The 23,461-nt window shown below is 42.4% G+C and overlaps 1 protein-coding gene across 2 annotated transcripts in view; it reads right to left on the reverse strand.

Annotated features, from left to right (window-relative positions):
• LOC132327071 (potassium voltage-gated channel subfamily KQT member 1-like) overlaps positions 1-23,461 on the reverse strand; it is a 387,557-nt gene that overhangs the window by 71,813 nt on the left and 292,283 nt on the right. The window contains exon 14 of one of the 2 annotated variants that reach the window (XM_059845812.1): positions 11,497-11,673. The exons of the other annotated variant lie outside the window; for it this stretch is intronic. Within the exon in view, the coding sequence (XP_059701795.1) occupies positions 11,629-11,673 (45 nt within the window). The 3' untranslated portion in view covers positions 11,497-11,628. Of the gene's footprint in view, positions 1-11,496; positions 11,674-23,461 lie in introns of those variants that run through there. 2 annotated transcript variants of the gene reach the window in all.

The raw sequence follows: 23,461 nt of genomic DNA on the forward strand, positions 1-23,461 counted from the left end.
AGTGGGGCAAAAATGCAAAAGGGATACTCTGAATCTTCCTTTAAATGCAGGGTGTTAAATTCTGCACTGCCCTAACTCCTCATCACTCTCTTAATCTGCAGCTATGTGGGAAGCTCCCACCAGAGCAGCAGAGCTGCCCATGGGAATGGGCCATTCTTTATGGTAACAGGAGCCATCAAAGAGAGGTCATCTCTTTGGCTTGAAAACTGTAGCTGGAAGGAAGTGTTTGCTTTCCCTTTCAGCTGCTTTTTGTTTTATTACATGAGCCCAAACACCAGGAAAATTACCTGTATACTGGTACCTATCTAGGAAGACTATATAATCAAAGGGTTTGTATAAGCTGGAAGAGAAGATGCTTTCAGGTTTGTGAACCATGTGTAATTTATGGCCCATAAAATCCACTTCTCAAATCAAATGACTGGTGATTGTCTCTTCCGTTAGACGGTCTCACCTCCCAGTTTTGCGCGAGAAATCCTCAAAGGGATCATCTGGAAGAGGGACCCTGAATCTCCTCTGACTGAGAACATCTTCATATGGGGGAATCTCTCATCTGACTCCATCACCAGAGAGAAAAGAATCAGGCTTCAGTTGTAAATTTACAGAAGTTTTCTTTCAACAAAAGATATTTGAGATTCCCAAAACCATCCCTCTCTTCTTGCTTAGTCCTTTGCTCCTTAGCCTGCATTCTTGCACTGAAGAAAAGTCCTCTTATTTTGATACCAAGCTCCCTGGTACCCAGATCTTACCAGAACTGTGTTTCTCAGACCCTATCACTGTACTGAGTAAAAAGAAAAATGAAGATAAAAATATTGGAGACGCTCTACAATCAATACCATGTACAGAAAGTAAAATAATTAATCCTTAAGAGATCTGGTTTTGTTATGCAAACACAGGTATGAATTGGTGGCCTTTCTGAAGCAAACCTGTGCTTAAATTTTGTGAGACATTCAAAAGAAGAATGAGTGATATAAAATGCCTCCAAAATACTTGTTTTTATGAAGAGGACAATTTAGGATTAGATGAGATCGCCTTTATGAAAATGCAGTGGGTAACACTGCTCAAGCATGAACTAAACCAAAGCTTATCAATCATTAGGTTGGTCTAGGAGCTGGACTTTGATGATCCTAGTGGGTCCATTCCAACTCAGGATATTCTAGGATTCTAAGAAGTCCACTTACATTCTTTTCAGGACGAATAATGTTTTAAAATGTTATGTATCCCCTCCACACAAACCCAATGGGCACACACACATGTACAGATTTGGGTAGAACAATAAATAGGACATTAAATTCACATATTTATATGTGAACTTCTCTGTGCAGTGCAGAAGCTGACAAACAAAGAGAACTTTTGTCTGCTTACGTTTGCACATAGACCTGGTTTGGAAATAATGAAGATACAGCTGAGGCAGTAAAGAAGAAATTTCTTCAGAGCAAATTTACTCAACATCTAGAAAAAATGAATAACACAACACTGAAAACAGTCTCAACTTTTGTTGCTTCCCAATGGCCATGACACTATTTGGAAACCTCCTGTGAAACATACACAAGGACTGGCATAATTTCTTGGGTTTACTGCTTACTTTTTCCAAAAAGGGACCTTCAGACCTGTGCACCTGGAGGATACCATATGCAGTAAAATAATAATAAAAAAAAGGGAAACTACTCAGAAATACTTCTTTGCCTCCAACCCTAACAAGACTTCTTTGGGGATGTAAAAGTTCCCTAATACTGAACAGATGTTAAGGTAACCCAAATACAATACCCAGAATCCTTTTTCCAGCCTGTTATTTTATAATTTATCAAAATGTTTAAATGCTGCTTCACTTGGCTATTAAAAAAAATATTATTAAACGAAAGTAAGACTCTTGAGAAGGCTTTGAGCTTTAATGCATTTCACAGAACACCCAGTCAGAGAGGAATGAAGGTGCAAAAAACCTGCCAAGGGCTCAGTGAATGGATAAAGTGTTAGAGGTGATGTGTGTTTTTAGAAGATTTTAGTATCATTTCAAAATTAGGATTGCCTCCTTTAATTCTTATTCAGGTAAGGTGTTCATGGGACGAAAGGACAGATGTTCAGCTTGGGTTCCTTGAGGTCATGTATTCTGCCTGGAAGTTTCTGTTTAGTAGACATGATTCTCTTCTTTAAATGCTAAATTTAAGCCTATATCTAGCACAGTTTATATTCTCACTTGTACTCAGAGTCCTTATGCATCTTGCAGAAAAGCAAGGACAAAAGCATGAATCCAAAACCAAGAGCCCATTCTCTAAATCTAACAAAATCATCTAAAAGTTGATAGAGCTACACTCATTTAACCCTGATTCAGAGGGAAATCAGAAACTCTAGAATGGAATGTGCTCAAATCCACATTCTATACTTGAAAACCTGGAAGACTGGTGAGGAAGGACCAAAGCCAAAACCTAGATGTGAGTTTGGCAAGTTGTACAAATCCCAACTCAAACCACTCAGGAGCTTTGGACACTCAAGTTCTGCTTCCAAATTGGCTGTTGGGCTTTGAGCACATCTTGAATCTGGGGTGGAGAATTAAATCACAGCATCAAGAGGATTTATTTTTACTTACTCTTATATGCATTAAGATTGTTTTCATATTCATTCACTTTTGATACCTGTCTTGCTTACAGGATTTACAGATGTCTGTTTCTTGGAAACTCCTGTGACTCCATTGCTGTTTTCCCTCTAGCCAGCAGGGAATGCTGGTGTATGGAAGTAACTCTCTCTCCCTATCTTAGGCAGAAATGTCTCTTCCTCACTTAGGAAAGCATAGAAAACATTTCCTGCACAATCTGGAACAGATTTGTTTCTGGAACAGTACTGTTCAAACAAAAGGCCAAACTGGCTTTCAAAGACAGAGTACTCTTACCTTAGTCCACCCTGCTTTGCTGGTGCTTCTAGCTGCCTTAAAGCAGGATGTCCTATTTTACCTATTGTTCCTATTTTTCCTATTTTAGTGCTTGCTACTAAGGCTTCAGCCAAGAAGAATCCTCATACTGCAGTTGTAGAATGGCCAGCTTGTCTCCAGGCTGGAAGAAATTCTAATCCTTGAATTGCCAACCTCTATTCTTGAATATGTGAATGATCCAAAGATCTCTCAGAGCTTGATTTGATATGACAAAAGCAAAGGTATTTATGTTCCATGGCTATTTTCCCTTGTCAGATCCAGTGAGGATAACATACAGATGTACTCTAAGACTTTCAGTATTCTCAAGAGAGAAAGCCCCTTTGGCAGGCATCCTCACTTTTTCAATAAACATAAGGTTTTTCTCAGTTTTGATTTATAGCACTGAACGTGTCTCTTTTCCATTCTGCAGTCAATGATACTGAAAGCTGGAAGTTAATAGTGTCATAAAAAACCCCAAAGCCTTGTTTCCAATACCTGCACATATTCTTTAAACTTTTGAAGCAGGGGATTTTTGGTGGCAAATTTTCCAAAGGAACTGAGCTCCAAGATAAATTTCCATGGGGACATTCTCCGCGTTGCACTCCAAACCCACAATCCCCAAGAAATAAGTTGCTCCCCACTTACAGTGCCCTTTAAGAGTACCAAATGGAAAAGTCTGCCAAAGGAGGGAGGAAAGGAGGATGATCCTGTTCCTGTTCTGCAATTGCAAACCTGTTGGATGAGTTGTTTGAGGGCAGCTCTTCAGAGAAGGATTTGAGACTATTGGTGTGTGTAAGATATGAGCTGCCAATGTGTGTTTGCAGCCCAGAAATCCAGGGATGCATTCAAAGCAGTGAGGGCAGCGGGGAGGGGAGGAGAGGGGGGGGATTCTGCCCCTCTGCCCTGCTCAGGTGAGACCCCACCTGCAGAGCTGCCTGCAGCACTGGGATCCCAGCACAGGAAGGACAGGGAGCTGCTGGAGCCAGTCCAGAGGAGGGACATGAAGATGATCAGAGGGATGGAGCAGCTCTGCTGTGAAGAAAAGCTGGGAGAATTGGGATTGATCAGCCTGGAGAATGGAAGGCTTGAGGGTGACCCAGCTGTGGCCTTTCAATAATTAAAGGGGGCTTATAAAGAAGGTGGGGAGACACTTTTTATCAAGGGCTATAATCATAGAACAATAGGATCATGAAGGTTTGGAAAGTCCAAGCTTTGACCAAAGACCACTTTGTCAACTCAACCACAGCACTGAGTCCCATCATTCCTCAGGCACCTCCAGGGATGGGGACTCCCCCACCTCCCTGGGGAGGTGATGGCTGATGCCTGACCACCCTTTCAGTGAAGAAATTCTTCCTGATGTCCAACCTGAGCCTCCCCTGGTGCAGCTTGAGGCCATTTCCTATTGTCCTGTCACTCCTCACGTTGTCTGTGAAGGAAGCCAAAGAGCAGTTTATGACAAGACAGAGCTGCTTATCAGTTTGTGACATAGGGCACCAGGATACACACCGTCCTGACTTTTCATTCCTTGCTTTCCTTCCCCTATGAGCCTCCATCCTTACACCAACAGTCCTCCCTAGGACTTCTGGAGCACTTTACCTGGCACAGCCATGGGGAAACAACTTTCCTAGGTGCAGGTTACCTTCCTCTCCTTTGTGCAGGCTGCCTACCAGTGATGAGAGATCTGTAAGTTTTAGATAGGAAGGATTCCCAGGAGCTAAGGCTGGAGTTCCTCCTGCCACAGAGAAGCTCCTGAATCAAAAGGAAAAAAAAAAAAAAAAAAGTGGGTTTTTTTTTCCTTTTCTTTCTTTTTTTTTTTTTTTAATTTCTCCATCTGAATAGGCCACTTTTGCACAGACAAGCAGTGACCCAGAAAGAATGCATTAATTGCTACTGCATATTGCTGTTTTTGAACACTAAGCTCCTATCCTGATGGAGGTAGCTAGGCAGAGATAATTCTAAATATCAGTTGCTGTGAAACTGCAGCCTTAACTTTTACAACAGGATACTGTGGAAAGAAGTGTTATTTTTAGAACCTTGGTTTATCTGGGAAATTTCAGCTTACAGCTGAAATATTACTTTCATGATCCATACACATGAATTTTTATGAATGGTTCCTAAGAGGTTACTTTTTGCTTCCAAGCCAGTCTTTGGTGACATTTAAAGTTGTAATAGCAGCACTGTAAGGAGTAACCTGGTCCAAGAGTCCTTTAGATCCATGAGCACACATAGCAGATGTGCAGCATCCGTGGGCAGCTCTTCCATTCAGGCTCTGTGCAGGCTCTGCACAAAATCTCATGGGCAAAGCTGCACAAGCACCATGTCAGCTGGGCTGTTTGGGCTGCTCCTCTGCTGTGCCATGGGCTCACTGAGGAGAACAGAGCATTTGCCATGGCTGGAGAGAGCTCCTCTCAGAGATCACAGGCCTCCCTGGTACAGCTAAAACACTGCAGAGGCTTTGCAACCCAACACTACCCTGTCCTCAGGAAAATGAGCTTTAGCCAACAGGTGAGCCCCCAGTATCTGCCTCTCAGTGGGAAACACCTGAAAACTTCACTCTCTTTTATGCCAGGAAATCAGCCCATGGTGTGATCTGCAAACACCCACCAGGGCCACTCTGAGAGCCCTGTGTGGCTTCCAACAGTGACACTCTCCCTACATCTTTTTTTCCCTTGCCTCCTTTTTGCTTTGTTTATTTTCCAGGAATTGTCTGAAGTGTTTCCAGTGTGCCTGTACCCAGCTTCAGTTCTGATCTTTCTTTTTCTTCTCTTTTCTTTCTTTACTCTTTTTTTTCACCCTCCCCCTGGGCAGCCTCAGTTGAACCTTGTGGCAGCTGAGCAGCAAAGTCTGCTGACTTACAGCATCCCTGGGGAGCTGATTCAGTCTCTCTCTGTCTGTGGGTCTCTTCAAAGGGCTCCAGCTCAAAGCTGCAGCAAACTGGCAGCTTGCTCTGCTTTTAAATGCATCATGGAACGAGCTGAATGTCAGGGCAGGAGAGCTGGGAGGGTGGAGAGCAGAGGGCTGTATTCCTGAGGAAAGTGGTGCAAGAGAGGAGAGGAAGGGCCTGAAAAATATCCTGGCAAAATCCACAGATATACCACAGGGAGAGACCCAAGGTGGGAGTGGAGTCTGAGAGGTTCTGAGATTTTATGAATTTTGTAATGAAATAGAGGAATTATAAAATTTTGGTTTTGGTTTACTTGAAATGTATCATTCTGCTTTTGGAAGTTTATTCCTTTAAAGTCCTCCTTTCCTTGCTTTTAATGATTTTTTTTAAGGTCATCTTGGAGTAAAATAAAGTTTAATTTCAGGGTGGTTGAAACACAACATTTCAGCTTTCCATTAGCAACACATTTTTGAAAATGTTGAACTGCTCTTTCTTGATACTTTTAAAATCCTTCCCTCCTTACTTCTTCTGGGACAGATCCCTAAGTTTTCAAGTGGATTCATGATCTGTTTTAATTCCTCCAGAACTCTGTGGTTGCCTTTCCTATCTGTGGAGCATTGGAGCCATGTGGTGCTGTCAGCCCTCATGTGGAAGAGCAGACTCATGGCTCAGCCACCCCCTGGAACTCAAGAGGCCTCAGCACAGCTTCTGGTTCTGCCAACTGTCTTCACCCAAGGCCAAATTCTTGAAGGCACTTGGATAAGCTACTTTTTATTTTAAAAGGTGCCCAAATAGGCTGGGCATCTAACACACACATTGACGTGATTTCCTGATATTTACAGCCAGAAAAAGCCCTGGGGTGATGCAGGCTGGCAGAGCTGCCTTGCACCACTTTGCTGGGTCTTCTTGTGCTCCCTTGAGGGTAAAAAGCCACCCAGAGAGGTCACCCAGAGATGCTGCTGGACTCTGGGTCTGGCACCCAGATCCGTAAGAGACAAATCTAATCTGTCCCTGATTGCCTCATTACATTAATTGCTACATGGCAAATTGGCAACCCAGCACACTAATTAACATGATAGCATAGAAAAAAACCATTGAGTGCAGAAGGTATTACATAATTCAGAAATATTCTGGGGAAATGAATGCAAAGCAGAGCTAAGGAAAGGCTAGAACACCAGAGTCAGTTTTCTGTCAGCCTCCCTGCAATCTATATTCCAGCCACATTTTCCTTGTTTCCCCTGAGATTCTGCACTCCTGGGTCCCACTGTGGCACAGATAGTTAATCCATCTGAAAGATTTTTAAATCCAGACAAGTCTGAGATGGTCTTTTCATAAAGACCATCATAATTTAAAAATCAAAGGTGGTGGTTGCTCTGAGAGGAGGCACTTCTGCTGTCACCACACAGACAGGAAAGTGGAGGAAAGTGTCAAAAGAGATATTTGTCCCACATGACACCTGGCAGTACTACAGGGAAGCAACTGTCACACAGTAGCATAATTAATTTTTTCTCTTTTCTGACCTTGCTTTCTTGGTGATATCCAACATCTTTGTAAGAGGCTGTGAGCCCCTCAGAGCAAGAGGTCCTACTGCAATCAGAGGTACAACCACAGGTACAGACATATCCAAGCTGCCCTAGAGCTGCCCCACTCACTGCTGCAGGTGCAGCAGCAGTGGCATGAAATTCATAACTACAAAGATCTGCAAGAGGAAAAGGCAATCAGTCTTGGACTAAATTCAGCTCAGATGCTGCAATCACAGCTCCAGGTTTCACCTGAGATGCAGCTGTGAGCACCTCACTGATCCCCTGGGTTGTCTAAGGCATTATACACATTCACCCTACACATGCACTACCTTATATACAGATTGCATCAATTCATTGTCCTATATATATATATATATATATATATATATATGACAATGAATATATAATATAGACATATATTTATTCCTTATATACAGTTTGCATGAATTCATTGCCCTGACTGCTTCTGCACTGGTACTGAGACTCCTTTGTGGTTCCTGGGAATTACAAATTAAATTATTGAAATGGCTGATCTCTGAGTAACTGGACTGTTCACAGTTGACACAATTCTCTTCATGCCAAACTTTTCTGTCTAGCCAGTAATGCTCACTTGGAATTACCTCCATTGTTAAGGCCTTTAATAATGCTTTTGTTCAATGATCATACCCAAGACGCTAAAAACTCCCTCCTCTGTAAATGAAATCACATCTTTCTTAAGGCAGGAACTTGAATGTGAGTCTCCCACACCACAGGGAGATGCTGCACCAATTTCTCCCTCCTCTGGCACTCAATGTCAGGGCAGGGAATGACCCAGGGATGCCTCTGCCACCTATGCTGAGGCAAATCTTGTTCTCTCGAGCTGAAATCCTTCCCTGCACTGAAGTTGCTGCCAATGACAAATTCCAATGAAAGATCATGTTTGTGGCAAGTCAGTGTTTTGTGGTGCAAAACATCTTTTGCTGAGCAATTCTTTACCTGCTCCTGCCTCACGGCTGCCCAGCCCTGCAGTCCTCTGGCTCTGCAGAGGGAAATACAGGTAGGCAATGAATTCCCTCCTCTTTTCCAGTTGCATCCCTGGCCTGCAGGTACCTCTACGGACTCAGAGAACTGCACCTTTCTAAGCTCCCATGCTGCTGTAAAAAAACCTCAAGATGTGAATTTTTTAGTAGAGTTTCCTGCAAAGAAATGAAGAAAAGATCCTTGGAGGGGGTACCCTGGGTACACAGGAGTGTTGCGTTGGTTGAGAGCGAGTTCCTAAAATAAATGCCTCTGGGCATGGTCCCATTCACAATTTCACATTGTGAAATTGTCATCCATAAAAACCCTCTTGGATCAGACACTTGTACAGACACATGTTTTCCTAGCTGGCACTGCATCTGTTTACCCAGCTCTGTAAATCACTGAAGTGCCAAGGTTGGAAGAGGTTTTTAAGATCATCAAGTCCAATCTCCAGCCTTGGAGATGGATAAGGAGGTGGATTTAGTTTTCAGACTGTTAACCTTCCACAGGTAGTCAGTTCTCACTTAAAAGGCTCAGAAACTCCCCTTTGGTAAAATGGATGAAAAAGATGAAGCATTTCTGCTCTGACAGAGGAGTGCACCATGCTGTCTTACAGTGCAATTTTTTAAGTCCATAAAGAATTCAGAGAAGAGGGTACATATGAAGAAAGGTTTCTGACTGCTAAGGAATCATCTGCATGTGAACAATAAAAATAAGAAAGTACTGCTCCTTTTGGAGCTGGGAGGTGCAAGCCTGAGGGTTGTTTGTGCATCAACTTGTCACGGTGGCTTTACAAGTGTGTACCTGCCTGTTTATTCATGGCTGCAGTGAGAGCAGCCTGCTTTCCACCCAGTCTGTACTGTAAGCAAGAAATATAACTTGCAGATAAGTAGTGTTGTGGGGAGACAAAACACCCATCAAAAAAGCTGTGGGAACTTTGGTGTCTTTATAAAATGTGTTTTGATGGGGAAAGACGAGTACAACAACAAAGCCATCTTACTGGTAACAGTAGTTAACATTTCTCCTAATTTCATTAATGATTTAATTCTGAGAGGAAGAAAGGCTGGCACAGTTAATTTGGCTGTAATTAGAGGGGTGAAGTAATAGGTGACTAGGGTTTGCAAATCACTCAGGTTGTTTTGAGAAACCAGTGTACAAAAATATTTTTTTGCTTATGATTTGCTTTTTTAAAAAAAAAAGAAAAAGAAAAGCAAATCTATTCCAGGTATGTTTTTTTTACCATAAATGAGGCTTGTGATAAGTGCTGGGGTAAAATGAGAAATTACTAGAATTAATAATTTTGAAATTGTTTTACCCTGTCTTGAATTTATATTCAGACTTCATGAGCTCTTTTCATGCATGTCTTCAGTGCCTCTTACCACAACATGCTCTTCTCAAACACAGGCTTGTTAAGCTCACAGGAGGACAGGCAGTCACCCACTTAATGATCTTCTGTAGTGTGGTTTTTCACACTGCAGAAGCTGAGAGCTGGGTTTCAGGAGGAGAGAAGTGTTTGTTTTGTTGTTGGGGACCTATTTGCTCGACCAAAAAAAAAAAACCAAAACAAAAAAAAACCAAAACAGATGAAATCTGGATTCATTGCAATGATCACAAAGAAGGCCATAAAGTGATTTTTACTAGAGTTCAGCTCCTGGTCAATGAGATTCATGTTTGCATATCTATGAGTGAGCTGTAGGGGTCCTGCAGCAGGTGTTGTGTGGGGAAAGGCTCGGCCCCACCATGGCACCTGTGCCCATAAAGCCATCACCTACCACGGATTGCTTGACTTGGGAAGGATTCGTGGCACAATCACCCCCTCCCCTCCTTGGGGCAACAACTGGCAGTGCCACAGCGCCCTCCTGGCCCTGGCCAGCCCTGCTCCCAGGCAAGGGAGAGGTGCAGCTGTGAGGGCGCCAGGCTGAGCACCTGCAGCCAAAGGGGCCCAGCTGGGCCAGGCCTGAGCTCCTCCGGGCCCAGCCCTGCATACCTCAGTGCCAGCGCTGGGAACCAGGCAAGGAAAAAGGGCCCCGTGATCTGATTTTACCTAAATGCCCTGCAAAGGCTTTCTTTCTGTGCTGAGGGAGTTTCTTAGAGCTGAGCAACGTGTGGAGGAAAACACTTCTCTGTCTGCAAAATGAAATGTCCGATGAGGAACTGCCTCCTGAGGGGAAGAGGAGGGGCGGGCACTGAGCTCTGCTCTTTGGGACTAGGGACAGGAGCCGAGGGAACGGCTGGAGCTGGGGCAGGGGAGGGTCAGACTGGATAGCGGGGAAAGGTTCTTCCCCCAGAGGGTGTCCAGCACTGCCCAGGCTCCCCAGGGAATGGTCACGGCCCCCGGGAGCGTTTGGACACCGCTCTCAGGGTGGGATTATTGGGGTGTCTGTGCAGGGACTGTTGGGGTATCTGTGCAGGGATTGCTGGGGTGTCTGTGCAGGGATTGCTGGGGTGTCTGTGCAGGGATTGCTGGGGTATCTGTGCAGGGATTTCTGGGGTGTCTGTGCAGGGATTGCTGGGATATCTGTGCAGGGATTTCTAGGGTGTCTGTGCAGGGCCAGAGGCTGGACTGGATGATCCCTGTGGGTCCCTCCCAGCTCAGCGCATTCCATGTGTGTGTGAAGGCTCCTTCAGAGACTCCTTCCTCGTGTTACCAGGTGTACCCCGACACTTGCACATGTGTCTGACTGCTTTAGGGCTGTGCTCAGTGTTCCCATTTCTTCTGACCAGCCAAAACAGGTCATCACCTTCAGAACAGTTTATTGTGTCAGCCTTTTTTTTTTTAAATTTATTATTTTGGGATGCTTGGAAATATGTAGGGAACGGGCTGGAGGCCTGCCAGGATTCCTGTGGACCCTGTGATGTCTTGCTGGCTGTGACAAAAGTTAGGGTCTCTTGAGCCTCAGCAAACAGCCAGGGACAAGGCATGGGATGGATAAATTGTCTTGGAGGCTTCATATGTCCCATGAGTGTCAACTGGACAGTGCAGGACTGTGCAGCAATGTCTGGTGTTGTACTGTTGCTTCAGACTCTTAAATAAGTTGGACTGACTAGGGCAGAAACATGAGCACAGCTGTCTTTTTCTCCTGGTGGGAAATCGACTGCAGGGCTTCTAAAGGTTCAAGTCAGTCTGAAAATGAAAATATTTGCTGTTTGTTCCATTTATTTATTTATTTATTATTTATTGTTTCCAGTCCATGAAGCTATTTCCTTGGTGAAATTTTTAACATATTCAAAACAAAAGAAATTAAGAAACCTGAACTTAACATGTCAAGGTTCTTTGTTAAGGAGGGTTTGTGTTTCTTATGTTCTTGACATGGCAGTGCAGCTCAGTTCAATTCAGTAAGATTTGGTGGCTTTTGGGAAGCTGTCACCTATGAAAAACAAACACCCTTGTTTTTCCTCCAAGAAGTCAACAACACAAGAAAATCATTATTCAGCCAATGTACTTTTACACTGATAAGAACAAAAATTCTAGATAGGAGTGCCTATGCCAGTTTATGGGAGCTATTAAAAGGGTGTTGAGTTTTTTATGCTCACTGGGAAATGGACATAGGCCACCAAACTCATTTCACAAAGACTGCTACAAATCCTCCAGTCAGTAAAAACCTTCAGTCATCCACGGCTGGATTTGAGCTGGCAACTGCTGGATCCCTTCAGCACTCAGCCCCTCCTCCCCAGTTTTTATGGTCAGCAGGTGTGTGTGTAGGAGAGACTGTGGTCTCCCATTTAATTTGTTGCTGCTGATTTATGGCATAATATCAGTTAGGCAGGGTTCATAAAGCTGGGGGCCAGGAGGGACAGCTCGATCATCTGCCCTGTCCTCCTGTGCAGCACAGCCCATTAAGTTTCACCAGGACACCAGTATATTAAGCTCACAAATGAAATTGAGACTACAGCACTTTTAAGCACACAGGGGATTAAACCATGTGCCACAGATGGAAACAGGAGGGACAAGAAGTCATTGCTGCTCAAGAGCTCTGCAGTCTCAAGGAAGAAGAGAGCTGAGAGAAATCTACCAAGAAGCAGATAAACTGATCCCTGTTATGGAGAAAGAGGGGAGAGTCCTCAGATAAAAAACAATGAGGCAAGAAAATCTAGACTGAGAGCAAAACAACAGCCAGAAACTTGTGCCAACCTGATCTGTGAGTAAATCACATCTTAAATCCAGACAGGGGATAGGCAGAGCCCTGGGTATGACAAGAAGGAACTGCAGCAGGAACAGAGAATAAAAATGCAATGGATCTCTGCCTTCACATTCTCTTTCCTTTTCCCTTCAAGCTTCTGAGGAAGATGAAAGGGGAAATAAAAGGCAAAATGTTGCCTTTATGGATAATGTTAGAATTGCCTTTTATACAGGTTTATAAGGGTACTCAGAGACATTGGGCATGTGATGCTGAGGAGTGATGAGTGTAATGTCATCTCACCATGAGACAGCATGGGGAAAACCAACACTTGGGACAAGCCATGACACCAGGGCAGCTCTCCTGAGCCCTGACTTTCCTGACTAGGAAACAACTGACTAATGAGGAACACACATGGAATTAATTTACTGTCAGACTGGGGGCAAAAATGATTGTTTTGTATTATTCCATCAGAGCAAAAGCATCACTGGAGAAAAGTCAGTATGAGCTCCACAGTTTCTAAAAAATGAGACAAAAGAGAAGCATTGGAAGAAAACAGAATGTTAAAACAATATTTGGTGCAACTTTAGCACCCTGTTGCCTTCAGCGAGTTTTAGGGAGAAAACATACAATATCTTCCCTGGAATTATTAGGTGAAATATTATGGCTTTTTAATGGGTCAAAATCCTCAGCCATCATCTCCTTTTCAATTTTATTCTTTTGTCTGTTTCAGCACTGTCTGTTGCTGCCCAACAGCATGGTGTGACTTCATTTGTGCAACTAATTTTGCTCATTTTAATGGTATTTCTCCAGCCAAAAAAAATCTGCATGTGTACTTGGAGTTCCTTTTGGGTTCATATAAAGGCTTTGCCTTTGCAGAGAGTCAGAGTCTGTCTCTGCACTTGCCTAATGCTGTCTTAAGTTCATCCATGTCATATTGAAACTGATTCAAGAAGGACTTCAGGAAGTAACACTACAATATGGGGCATGTATTGGGTAAGGATATTCCACAGATCAGCTTGTCCACAGCCCCTTAAATAATTTTTTTTTTGCTGATTCTTCCAAGTTTCCCCTTCTGGTTGTTTTCTGGATGTCATGGTTTTAAGGAGTGGAACTATCTCCTCTCCTTGTCTATCTGACATATTTCTCTTTAGCTGCACTAATTTCAGGAAAAAAAACCACTCTTGTGGACACCATCATCAACATTTGTTCTGAACAGATATAGGGGGTGAATAACTACAGGGGAAATAAGCATTTGTTATTAAAGAAAAAAAAGGAATCAGGAATATCAGAAAATACTGGCATAAACTGAAGATTTTATAAGATTTCAGATATAAGTATAAAACCAAGTTTTCTTGTGCAATGATGTCACCTGCACACACAATGTGATTCATAAAGCCTATTTTGATAAAGCCCCTCTTGCACCAAACTCTCTCTTGATGTTTTTCTATGCACCAAAGAGACTTTGGCTCCTTCCACAAGGAGGGAGGGAAAAATTAAGAGCTGTGGGGAGAGACTTGAAGGGAAAACAAGAAAATGATGAAGGTTGTTTTAAAAAACCAAAAGAGAGAAAGATGCAAAGTGCTGGAAAATATGTCTAGAAGGAAAAAGTGTAGAAGTGGAAAGGAAAGAGGAAATTCAGCAAAATATGTAAAGGTCAGAGATCAGCAAGCCAGGTTTTCAGCTGGGCTAAGCAAACTCAACTAAAGTGAGTGGATCCAAAATGAGTCCCAGTAATTGAGAATCTATCCCATTTTTTTCCATCAAAGAAATAAAGAACCGGAAATTTACTTTATAGATAACCTAGAACTCATGAATTGAGGGTGATTTAGCTGGTTCGCAGGAAAAAAAATCAAGAAAAAAAGAACCCTGCTAAGGCCTGATGTTCTATAAATACTATCTGATTAGACTAGTTATATTTTTTTATATATTTTAGCCTGGTGTTCATACACTCAGGGTGGATCCTGGGGATGCTCAAAAGACCCAAATGCAATGCCTGGGGTCCTGGATGTGTCCAAGTACATCAGGGAATATCTGAGGGCAGACTGGGATTTGCCCACTGCATCTACACTTTCAAAACAGGTCACTCAACTTTCCCTGAGCCTCCATATTTGTACCACTCAGTCTTTGAGTTTACACAGCAGGCAAAGAAGGCAACAAAGCACAGCCTCTTGTGAGCAATTTCCAGACCATCAGAAAGTTCTAGAGAGCTGCTGGCCCAGCTTTGGAGGGCAGGGCTGTATAATTTGACACAGAATGAATAATAAATCAAATATACCCCCCCCAAATAATTAAACCTCATGGAAGCCTGCCCTTCTTGAAGAGCTACAATAGTCAAGTCTAAAGGCAGAAGTGTCTTTTGGGGTGGCAGGGAGGACTCCAGAGCTCCCCTTCCACCCTCAATCTCTCCCTGCTGCACTGTGGCAGCCCTCCATCCATCTGGAAATGCTCTGGAGTTTGGAGGAAGCTCGAGAGCAGCAGTGTGCAGTGATCCCTCTCCCAGCCTGGGGAGCTGTGCCACGGACCGAGTTCAAGACCTGGACAATGCCCTGCTTGGCCAGTTGATTGGATAGAAAAATTAATTTACAGCCACATTATGGAGGAGGGCCCAGATTCCACAGAACACTGAAGTGCCTGGAAGCTTGGCTGAAAGATCAGTAGTGCTGCTGCAGCAGTTGAGATTTCCACTTGTAAACAGAGATGAAATTGGGATGGCCACGTACACAGGGAACCTGAGGGGACCTGCACCTCACCCTGGGTGATGCTGGCTGCAGGCCCCAGCCAGGAACAGAGTCCAGCTTTTCACCATGACCACAGGTAAGGTCTGGTCTTCTCACCCATCCAGGTCCTGGGTGTTTAAAAAGAAGGAAACATGGAGATGCTCAGAGCTGCAGTGCCTTGTTCCTGAATGCATCATATGGAAATGCTTCTCCTTTGTGTTAAAACAGCAGAATGGGAGCAAGCAGATATTTTCCTGGAGGCTAAGAGCAGATTCCCCAGCTCCTGGAGAAGAGCCAGGATTTCTCCCAGGCCAGCAGGATTGCCTGGTGCTACCACGTCTCTATTTCAGTGTCTCCCTGACTCCTCCGTGTCAATGCATGTAGACAGTGGAAGGTTTGACACTTACAGAGGAAGGATTGCTGAATTACTGAGCTCAGGAAAAGGCCTGCACCAGTCTGGAGGGAGGGAAACCATCCAGCACTGGTTTGAAAACTTCTGCAGCAGACTGTGACACCCAGCCCTCCCCACAGGGGCTGTGGCTGCTGAGATGTGCAGCTCTGGGAGCAGCAGGAGAAGAAGATGTTGAAGATTCTTCCCCAAAGCAATGGGAGATGTTAAGGGTTTCCTGGGAAAAATAAGACCTGTTCCAACAACAACAACAAACCAGTGGGATTTAAAAAAGGTGTAAACACAGTTCAGGGGCCTATTTTTACTGTGGACAATGAATATTTCTGAAGAACTTTCAAGAGCTTTATTTCACATTTTCACTTGAATGCTCTATTACCTTAGAGGATGCACCTTCTGGTAGTAAAACAAAGGACAATAAATGTTGCAAGTTTAATCTGGCTTCCCATGTTTTGGGATAAAAGGAGAGGTTTTGAATCTGGTAAAAAGGACCCAACACATTCTTGTCTCTGAGTGAGTGGCTACTAAGAATAGATCTTGACTACCTGCCTCATTCATTGCCCTCAGAACACAGGGAGCCATCCCTTGGAAAAGGTGTGCCAAGTCTGGTCAAAGGAAGTGGCTCGTGAAATAAAACTTTACAGCTAAAAAGCTAAAAATAAAACTTCAATTCTTCCCAAGAGTCTGGCTTAACAGCCCCCTCTGTTATTCTTCTTATTCTGATGATTCTTCCTGTTGTTTGTACAGCTGAGCCAAAGTTTCCAGGCAATTCACAAAGTTACTCAGAGAGCTCAAGTGGGACATGAGGTATTACAAATGGTAATTTTGACTCTTGTTTACACTACAGTTTCACTTACACCCATTTTAAGAGTCTCTTTACATTCAAAGAGGTATGAGGGGCCTTTTTTTTTGGTAACATTATCAGAGGTATTCTACACGTACCATCAAAATATTGTTAATAATTTAATTATAGTATCTCCTAATCAAGTTTTGGGGTTTTTCAAGAAGAATTCAATGCTTGGTAAAATTCTACAGAAATAAAAAGAATAGTTTTGCCCACTCCTATTAGATTTAATAATTTTTCTACTACATGAAAGAAAACTGGAAGAGCAATAGAGTGCAAATTAGGTTACTCAAAACAGGTTCTTTATGGAGTCCATATGCAGGAATGCTGTCAACTTTTACAGCCTTGTAAAAAAGAAAAAGAATTCTCAATGATAGTGATTAATTTTATAATGCATTAATCATATTTCTCTCAGGTAAAGGTAAGATTATTAAAAAGCTTTTCAGTACAAAGGCAAGGTATTTCTTCTACAGAAACTGCAGGGTTTGTGTAAGGGCAGTTTTTTAGTTAGTACTGTAGTTGCAAAATTAATCTAGTCAGCTTCTCAATATCCACAACCAAGCCAAACCTGCTTTCATTGACCACAGTACCATTTATTCTCTTGCCTTGCCCAACAATTAGGAATAACACTGGAAGGTAATATTTAATGTAATGAGATTTTTATAGATACAGTTGTAAATAAAATAATTTCATACTGTGTAAGGTATTTTTACACTTGAACACTGCACTAGTACTTTTTAAAAAATCCTTAACTGTAAAAAGAGAGATAACTTAATCCTAACTTAAAAAGAGAGATATTTGAAACTGAGTAATGCTTTTTTTCCATTCCATTTTCATAAGCATCCTTTTATTTCTCTGCCTTTTCTGTCTTCCTCCCTCTCTAACTTTCCTTGGCTGGTGGAAGTATACATGAGAAACTCTCTTAATGAAAGATTGTGCAGATTTTTCGAACTTTTTTTTCACAGGGAGAGCTCTGGTCCAAGGAGCATGCCTGCACATGTGAGGATTTTTGTTTCAAGACACAGTATGAGAGACTTCTTAAAGTCTTCTTCAGCCTAGTCATAGGCTGGATTGAGCTCACCTCATATAATCCACAAACATTTTTTGTTGTATGGGATGACATCATCTAAAATTGGCTTTTGATACTGGGAGCAGGGCTGGCTCAGAGCATGCTAAAAGCAGTAGGAGCCTCTCTGTTGACTGCAGTGCACTTATGATTTAGTCCTTTAATACCATCTGTAGAAGGCAATTTCAAGGCATTCCTTTCATTTAAAAACCTCATAGACCCTCTGGTGCACAGCAAGGCTTTAAGAAGCTGCCTGCATCCAGTGGGGCTGCCAGCCTACCTGCTCCTTGCATGTTCCAGAGGCCTGCAAATTGCCCTCAGCGTTTGTTTGGGTCAAAAAGATCATAATGCTCATTGTACCATCTTGACAGCTGAATGCAGAGACCCCTTGAATCATTAAAATACTGCTGATGTCCCAGGGGCTGAAAAGCATTTGCTTCACTTTGACTTTTTATTCCTCTCAAATTGCCATGCACATTTCAGCAAAATTAAATATCCTTCTGTTTAGGTGCCAGCAACTGATGGGAGCAGTAAAAGAAGTTAATTGAAAGCTACTGGCTGCAATCCTCAGGCAAGATTAAAAAACAAAACAAAACAAAACAAAACAAAAAAACCAACCAAACAAAAAAACCCCCAAAAAACCAAACAAAAACCTAAAAGAAAGAAAAAGTCATTGTTTCCTAGAAGTCCTGACACAGAGTTACTTAGGACTATAAAATACAGAAAATTCATGTTCTGTTTCTGGAATGTTCTGTTGCATGGACTCCTTTTTGCACTCAGATGACCATTCTAACTCTGCAGCAGCCTGTGAGAGCCACAGTTTGTGCCAGGTGTACCCTGCACTGTGCAGGTCACTGTCCCCAAACCCAGCCACAGAAAGCTCTTCCCTCCCAAGCATTCCTGCTTGCAGGACAGCCCAAAGATCTCCCTGGGAGAAAAGGAGGCAGAACCAGGCCTGGAGATGTGCATACCCCCCACCTGAGCACGGGCAGATGAGGAGGGAGAGATGGGGCTGCAGCTGGGGAGCTGGGGCTGTCACCAGCACTGATGCTCCCTCTGATGCACGTGGGACTGAGGTGCTGGTGACAGCCACAGTGCCTCAGGGGAAAATGGGAAGCACATGGGGAGCAGGAGGGAGAAACTCTCCTGGGACAAGGAAGCACAAAGCCCCTCTAGCCCCTCTCAGGAAAATGTCAGCTGTGGGGACTGTGAGGTGCCACAAGCAGCAGGGCGTGGGCAGCTGCTGTGACCTTGTGGGGCACTCCTGAAGCTGGGTGGGCATAGCCAAGTCCAGCATCCAGCCCTCAACTCTGCAGCCTATGAGGTCAGGAGTTGAACCCAAGAGAGCACTGTGCCCACTAGCAAAAGGGTACAGGATTAGGGCCAAAGTATGCAATTTTACTGGAAACCAATTTGTACTTCACTAAAAGCAAACTCAGGTGGACTTGATGCCTTCATCTGCTCCACATGTATTTGGGGTTTCCCTGGAAGGTTTGCCTGACAGATTGTTCCATGCAGATCCTGCTACTCCAAGTCTGCCTTTGATGCTAATCAGCATCAAAACTGTCTGAGAAGAGCTCCAGAAATGCTGCAGGAGGAAGATGTGCTCTGGGTTTTCTACTCCTTTCACGTCTTAGTTCTGTCTGCAGAAATTGCAATTGGCCACATATATACACTCATTCCTTCTTTGAACAGAGCCAAAGTCTCACCTTAGCAGCTTCCTGCAGCCACAAACCTGTAATCTAATTACGCAGCCTCTGAGAAAATGTTGCCCTTCATCAGCTTTGAATATGCTACTTTTTGGTCTCATTGTCTCCTTTTCCCAATATTTTTCGACAGAATCCCATTTTGAGCAAATAATTTAAAAGCTCCAGATCAACTCATCACTTACAATATAGATACAGACTAAAGATAGATTTCCCTCTTTCTTCTCTGGGCTTTTCTTTTTCAGTGGCAAATTCAACATTGAATTTTAGTTTCTTCTGGCAGAGTCCACTGTCTGCTGGGTGAATAGTCTTCACACAATCTGATCTTCATAAGAGCTTTTTTTTTTTTGTTTGTTTCCTATGAATTCAATAATATTCTGACTAAACAGAGTAGAAGCAGTTAGCTAGGTAGCTGGCATAGGATGGACTGATCTCACTTCTATGTACTCTGATTTTAGAATTCAAGACATCTCTGTCATCAGAACTTAGGCTTGCTTTTTTTTAATTTTTAAATTTATATATATATATATATATATATATATATATATATATATAAATTAAAGCCTAGAAAATTTAGTTCCTGGTATGACTCCACATAATCAGGCAAAGCTGGTTCTGATGTTTGGGTAGATGAGTGTGGTCTCCAAAACCCCTCAGAGGCCACTGTAACTTCCCTTTGTAACAGATGAGTTTTCTAACGGGTTCCACTCACAAGAGTTGCCAGAAGACCTGCAGTTTCCAGTAAGAATTAGAGATCTTTTGTCTCCAAGGAAGATCAGGGCAAATGGGTTTGATACCAAAACCTTCTCAGGTCTCCAAATGAGCTTTCACTATTTTACTCATAACAAAATCTGTTAAAACCATGCACTAAAGTACTAAGGGCACATACCAACAAGACACCAGTGGCATATATCCAATTTTCTACATAATTGCATTTAAAAATTAACTATGAATATTGGTCTAGCTGTGTCTCTATAGCTCCAAGAGTCCAAGACTCTTAGAATGGCCTTCCAGGATGGGCACTGAAATGCCCAATATGGCACTAAGAGTTAAGAGGGATAAGCTTCTATTATAAGGTAAATTCAGGCATGAAGTTACAGCAGCTGTGGTGCACATGTAGCAGCTTGTTTACCTGTCCATTCCTTAAATTAACGAAGATCATTCTAGTTAAGTGAAGGACTTCTCCAAAAAAAGCAAAGCTGCTCAATCCTCTACACAGAATCAGCAGCCACCATGGCTTTGTAAAATGATCTAAAAAAATTATTTACATACAAACATGAAGATTATATTTTAATTCAGTGTAACTTTTAATTCAGTATAAAAATAAGCGGGTTTTTTTTGTTTTAAATAATAAGTTATAGTCATTAAAGTACACTGCTACTTCCCTTTTTGACCTCTGCAAATACCAACTCAGTCTGGATGAAATATTCTTGGGGTTATGAAACACAAAAAAGCTTATTTTCAAGTTGGATTTCTTAAGATACTGTAGAGGAAAGGAGAACAGGAAAGAGGAATTGACTGTCTGTGATTATGGAAAAGAAAACCTCTATGAATTTACTTTTTTTTTTTTAATCAATCAAGAGGCAAAGGCTGGAGGAGAGCTTTGTGGTCTCCAAAGCTGGTCCTAGTCCCCAGCTCATAGAAGAAAGGGTATTACAGCAGCTGAAAGTACAAGGGAGAATAGATGGACAGAGCGCAAGGATGAGAACAGCAGCCAGGCAGGTGATAGTGACAGATTCATTCAATGGGAAGGAGAAATGAAACTTTGTACAGAAAGGGCAGGATGTATCTTACAATGAAGAAACTGGAACATGTGGTGCAGGACATCACTGAAGGAATAACCAAACTCCATTCTGACTATGGCTGGAATGGGGGTTGTGACCAAACAGTTTTTGCTGTTCCCCAAAACACATCTAATGATAAAAACCATTAGTAATCCTGCACATTAACACAGAGAGAGCCCATGGATAAACAAAGAGCAAACTCTGATTATTTGGTTACTTTCATTTCAAATGGAAAATAAAACTGGGCTACAGTTGCATTTTGGTATGAAAAATGATCTGCGGAATGCCAGTCCAGACAGAAACATTTCTGAGCATTGTACATTACTTTAACTTTGAAGAAATATGTTGGAGAACAAATTCTACCAATAATGTTAGAGACCAGAAGTTCCTTTCAGGGCTTCCTGACAGGTTTTTTCACTGCAACTTTTGTGGGGGAGGCAAAAGGAGATATGTTCTTTGAACTGGGTTTCGAAGGTACTTGAGGAAATGACAAACTGTTCAGAAAAGTAACCTTAGCTAGAATGCTTAGGACTCAATCCACCTTAAACTAAGGAGACTGAAAAAAACCCAAAACCTATAAATAATAAAGGAAAAAATTCAATGAACTTAGGGCAACAGTGACACAAATTGGTCTGAGAAATTCTAGTATTTAAATGTGGAGGAAACTTAGGCTATCTTTGAATTAGGATACACAAATTTATCTGTAAAACCTGTATCAGGCTGGTGTTTGGAGGATTTCACAGCTAATCCTATCTCAAAACAGGATTGCAAAAATAATGAGATCCTCCTAATATGGGAAAAGGATAAATTTTCAGAAAAGATCTGTCAAAGAAAAGCTCAGTTTTACAACTGCAGATGTGTAAGGCTATCATGACAATTGCCCAGCCAACTTCTTCCAGAAAATTCAACTGCCTTAAAAGAAATGGCAAAGGGCTCCTCAGGAGTATAAATGAAAAAGAGGAAAGGGAAAGGAAGCGTAAAACAGAACAAGAACTTTGCCATATTTTTCAGTGAGTACAGTTGTTGCAGTGCTACAGTTTGGCTGCAGTGCCAAAAGCAGGAGGGGGAATGGAGCACAAATGCAGACAGTAAAGCATGTGAAGGTATTTTCTAAATTTGCATGTTTGCTGTGTTCCTCTTTTCACTGTGGTGTACTGGATCCAGGAGAGGGTTAAAGCCACATCTTGGGCACAGAGGCAAGAAGTTTGGAGATATTTGGATCTCTTTGGTTTTCTTGGAATGGGACAAACCTTCAGGACTGAATAGCACATAACCTGATAGAAAACTCTTTTTTTCAGCGACAGTGGCAGCACCACCCATATGGCATTAAATTTCAACAGTGTGTCCCCAGAGCATGGATGAAAGGAGTCACCTAAAAACCAAGGAGGAGGAGAAGCAGAGAAGAGCTGAACAAGCTCAGAGAGGCTGACACTGTGCAGGTTCTGAAGGCAGACACATAAAGACCTTTCCACAACAGTTTCTCACTGGGAACTCTGCTTCTTTAGCAGATGACCAGCAAATGTAAATCCATGGAAAAAATTTATCTGGCCCATATACAACATCATTCTTGAGGGAATCTGAGTCAATTTGGGTGTCTCCAGTGGGGCCATGGAAGCAGCACACTGTTGTCAGGGCTGGGGACATAGAAAGATATGTCTCTGTCACAAGTGCACAACAGGGATTTCCACGTTGGAGGTGGAAGCAAAAACATTCCTGTGCTGTAGTGAAAGGATTAGCTTTTGGACTGATCTCTTCAATTATTTTCATGAATGGCCTTGGCACAATAATAGGAATGCACAGGAACACATTCATCAAACTTTTTTGATGAGAATTTGGGATATTGCCAGTGCAGCAAAGGATCAAACTGTCATACATTAGGAAGTGAACTATTAGAATAAAAGAAGTGTAGTAGGTCATGCACTTATGAACCAACGGTAACAGTTTCTGGAAAAAGCTGGGAACTGCAGTTGGAAAAGTTCAGGGAAAAAAAAAAGCTCAGGGAAGCTTGAAAATTCTGGTCAGTACAGAATGATTGTGAGTCAGGGTGTGAGGCAGCTATGAAAAAGTTTGCTGTAATCCCATGATAACTATTTCCACTCAAAACAGGAAAGTGTTCATATCACCAGAGAGGGCAGCAACAACTTTTCCTGGAAAACTTTGAACTGTTCTATTCACCCGTGCCTAAAACATGGGAATTCAGAGTGGGACAAACACACAGACTCTTCAGTGATGCAGATTTCATGTCATGGTGATCTGAGTCCTGTTTGGTCTTACACATTTCTTGTGTTCATGCAACCATGTGGTGAACCACAAGAGAGGAAAAAACCTTTAGAGGCAGAGATTGTAAGATTTGAGGATGTAGTTCTTGAAGAACATGCAATACTTGAAAGTTATGTTATTTCCTTATATATAAATATATAAATAAATGGCTTATGTTCCTCAAAATAGGACAACACAGAGATTTAAAAGTATGGGCAATAATTTCTAACCTGTAGCAAGAAAAAATACTACT

The sequence above is a fragment of the Haemorhous mexicanus genome, chromosome 5, assembly GCF_027477595.1.
Source record: "Haemorhous mexicanus isolate bHaeMex1 chromosome 5, bHaeMex1.pri, whole genome shotgun sequence".
Classification (NCBI taxonomy): Eukaryota; Metazoa; Chordata; class Aves; order Passeriformes; family Fringillidae; genus Haemorhous; species Haemorhous mexicanus.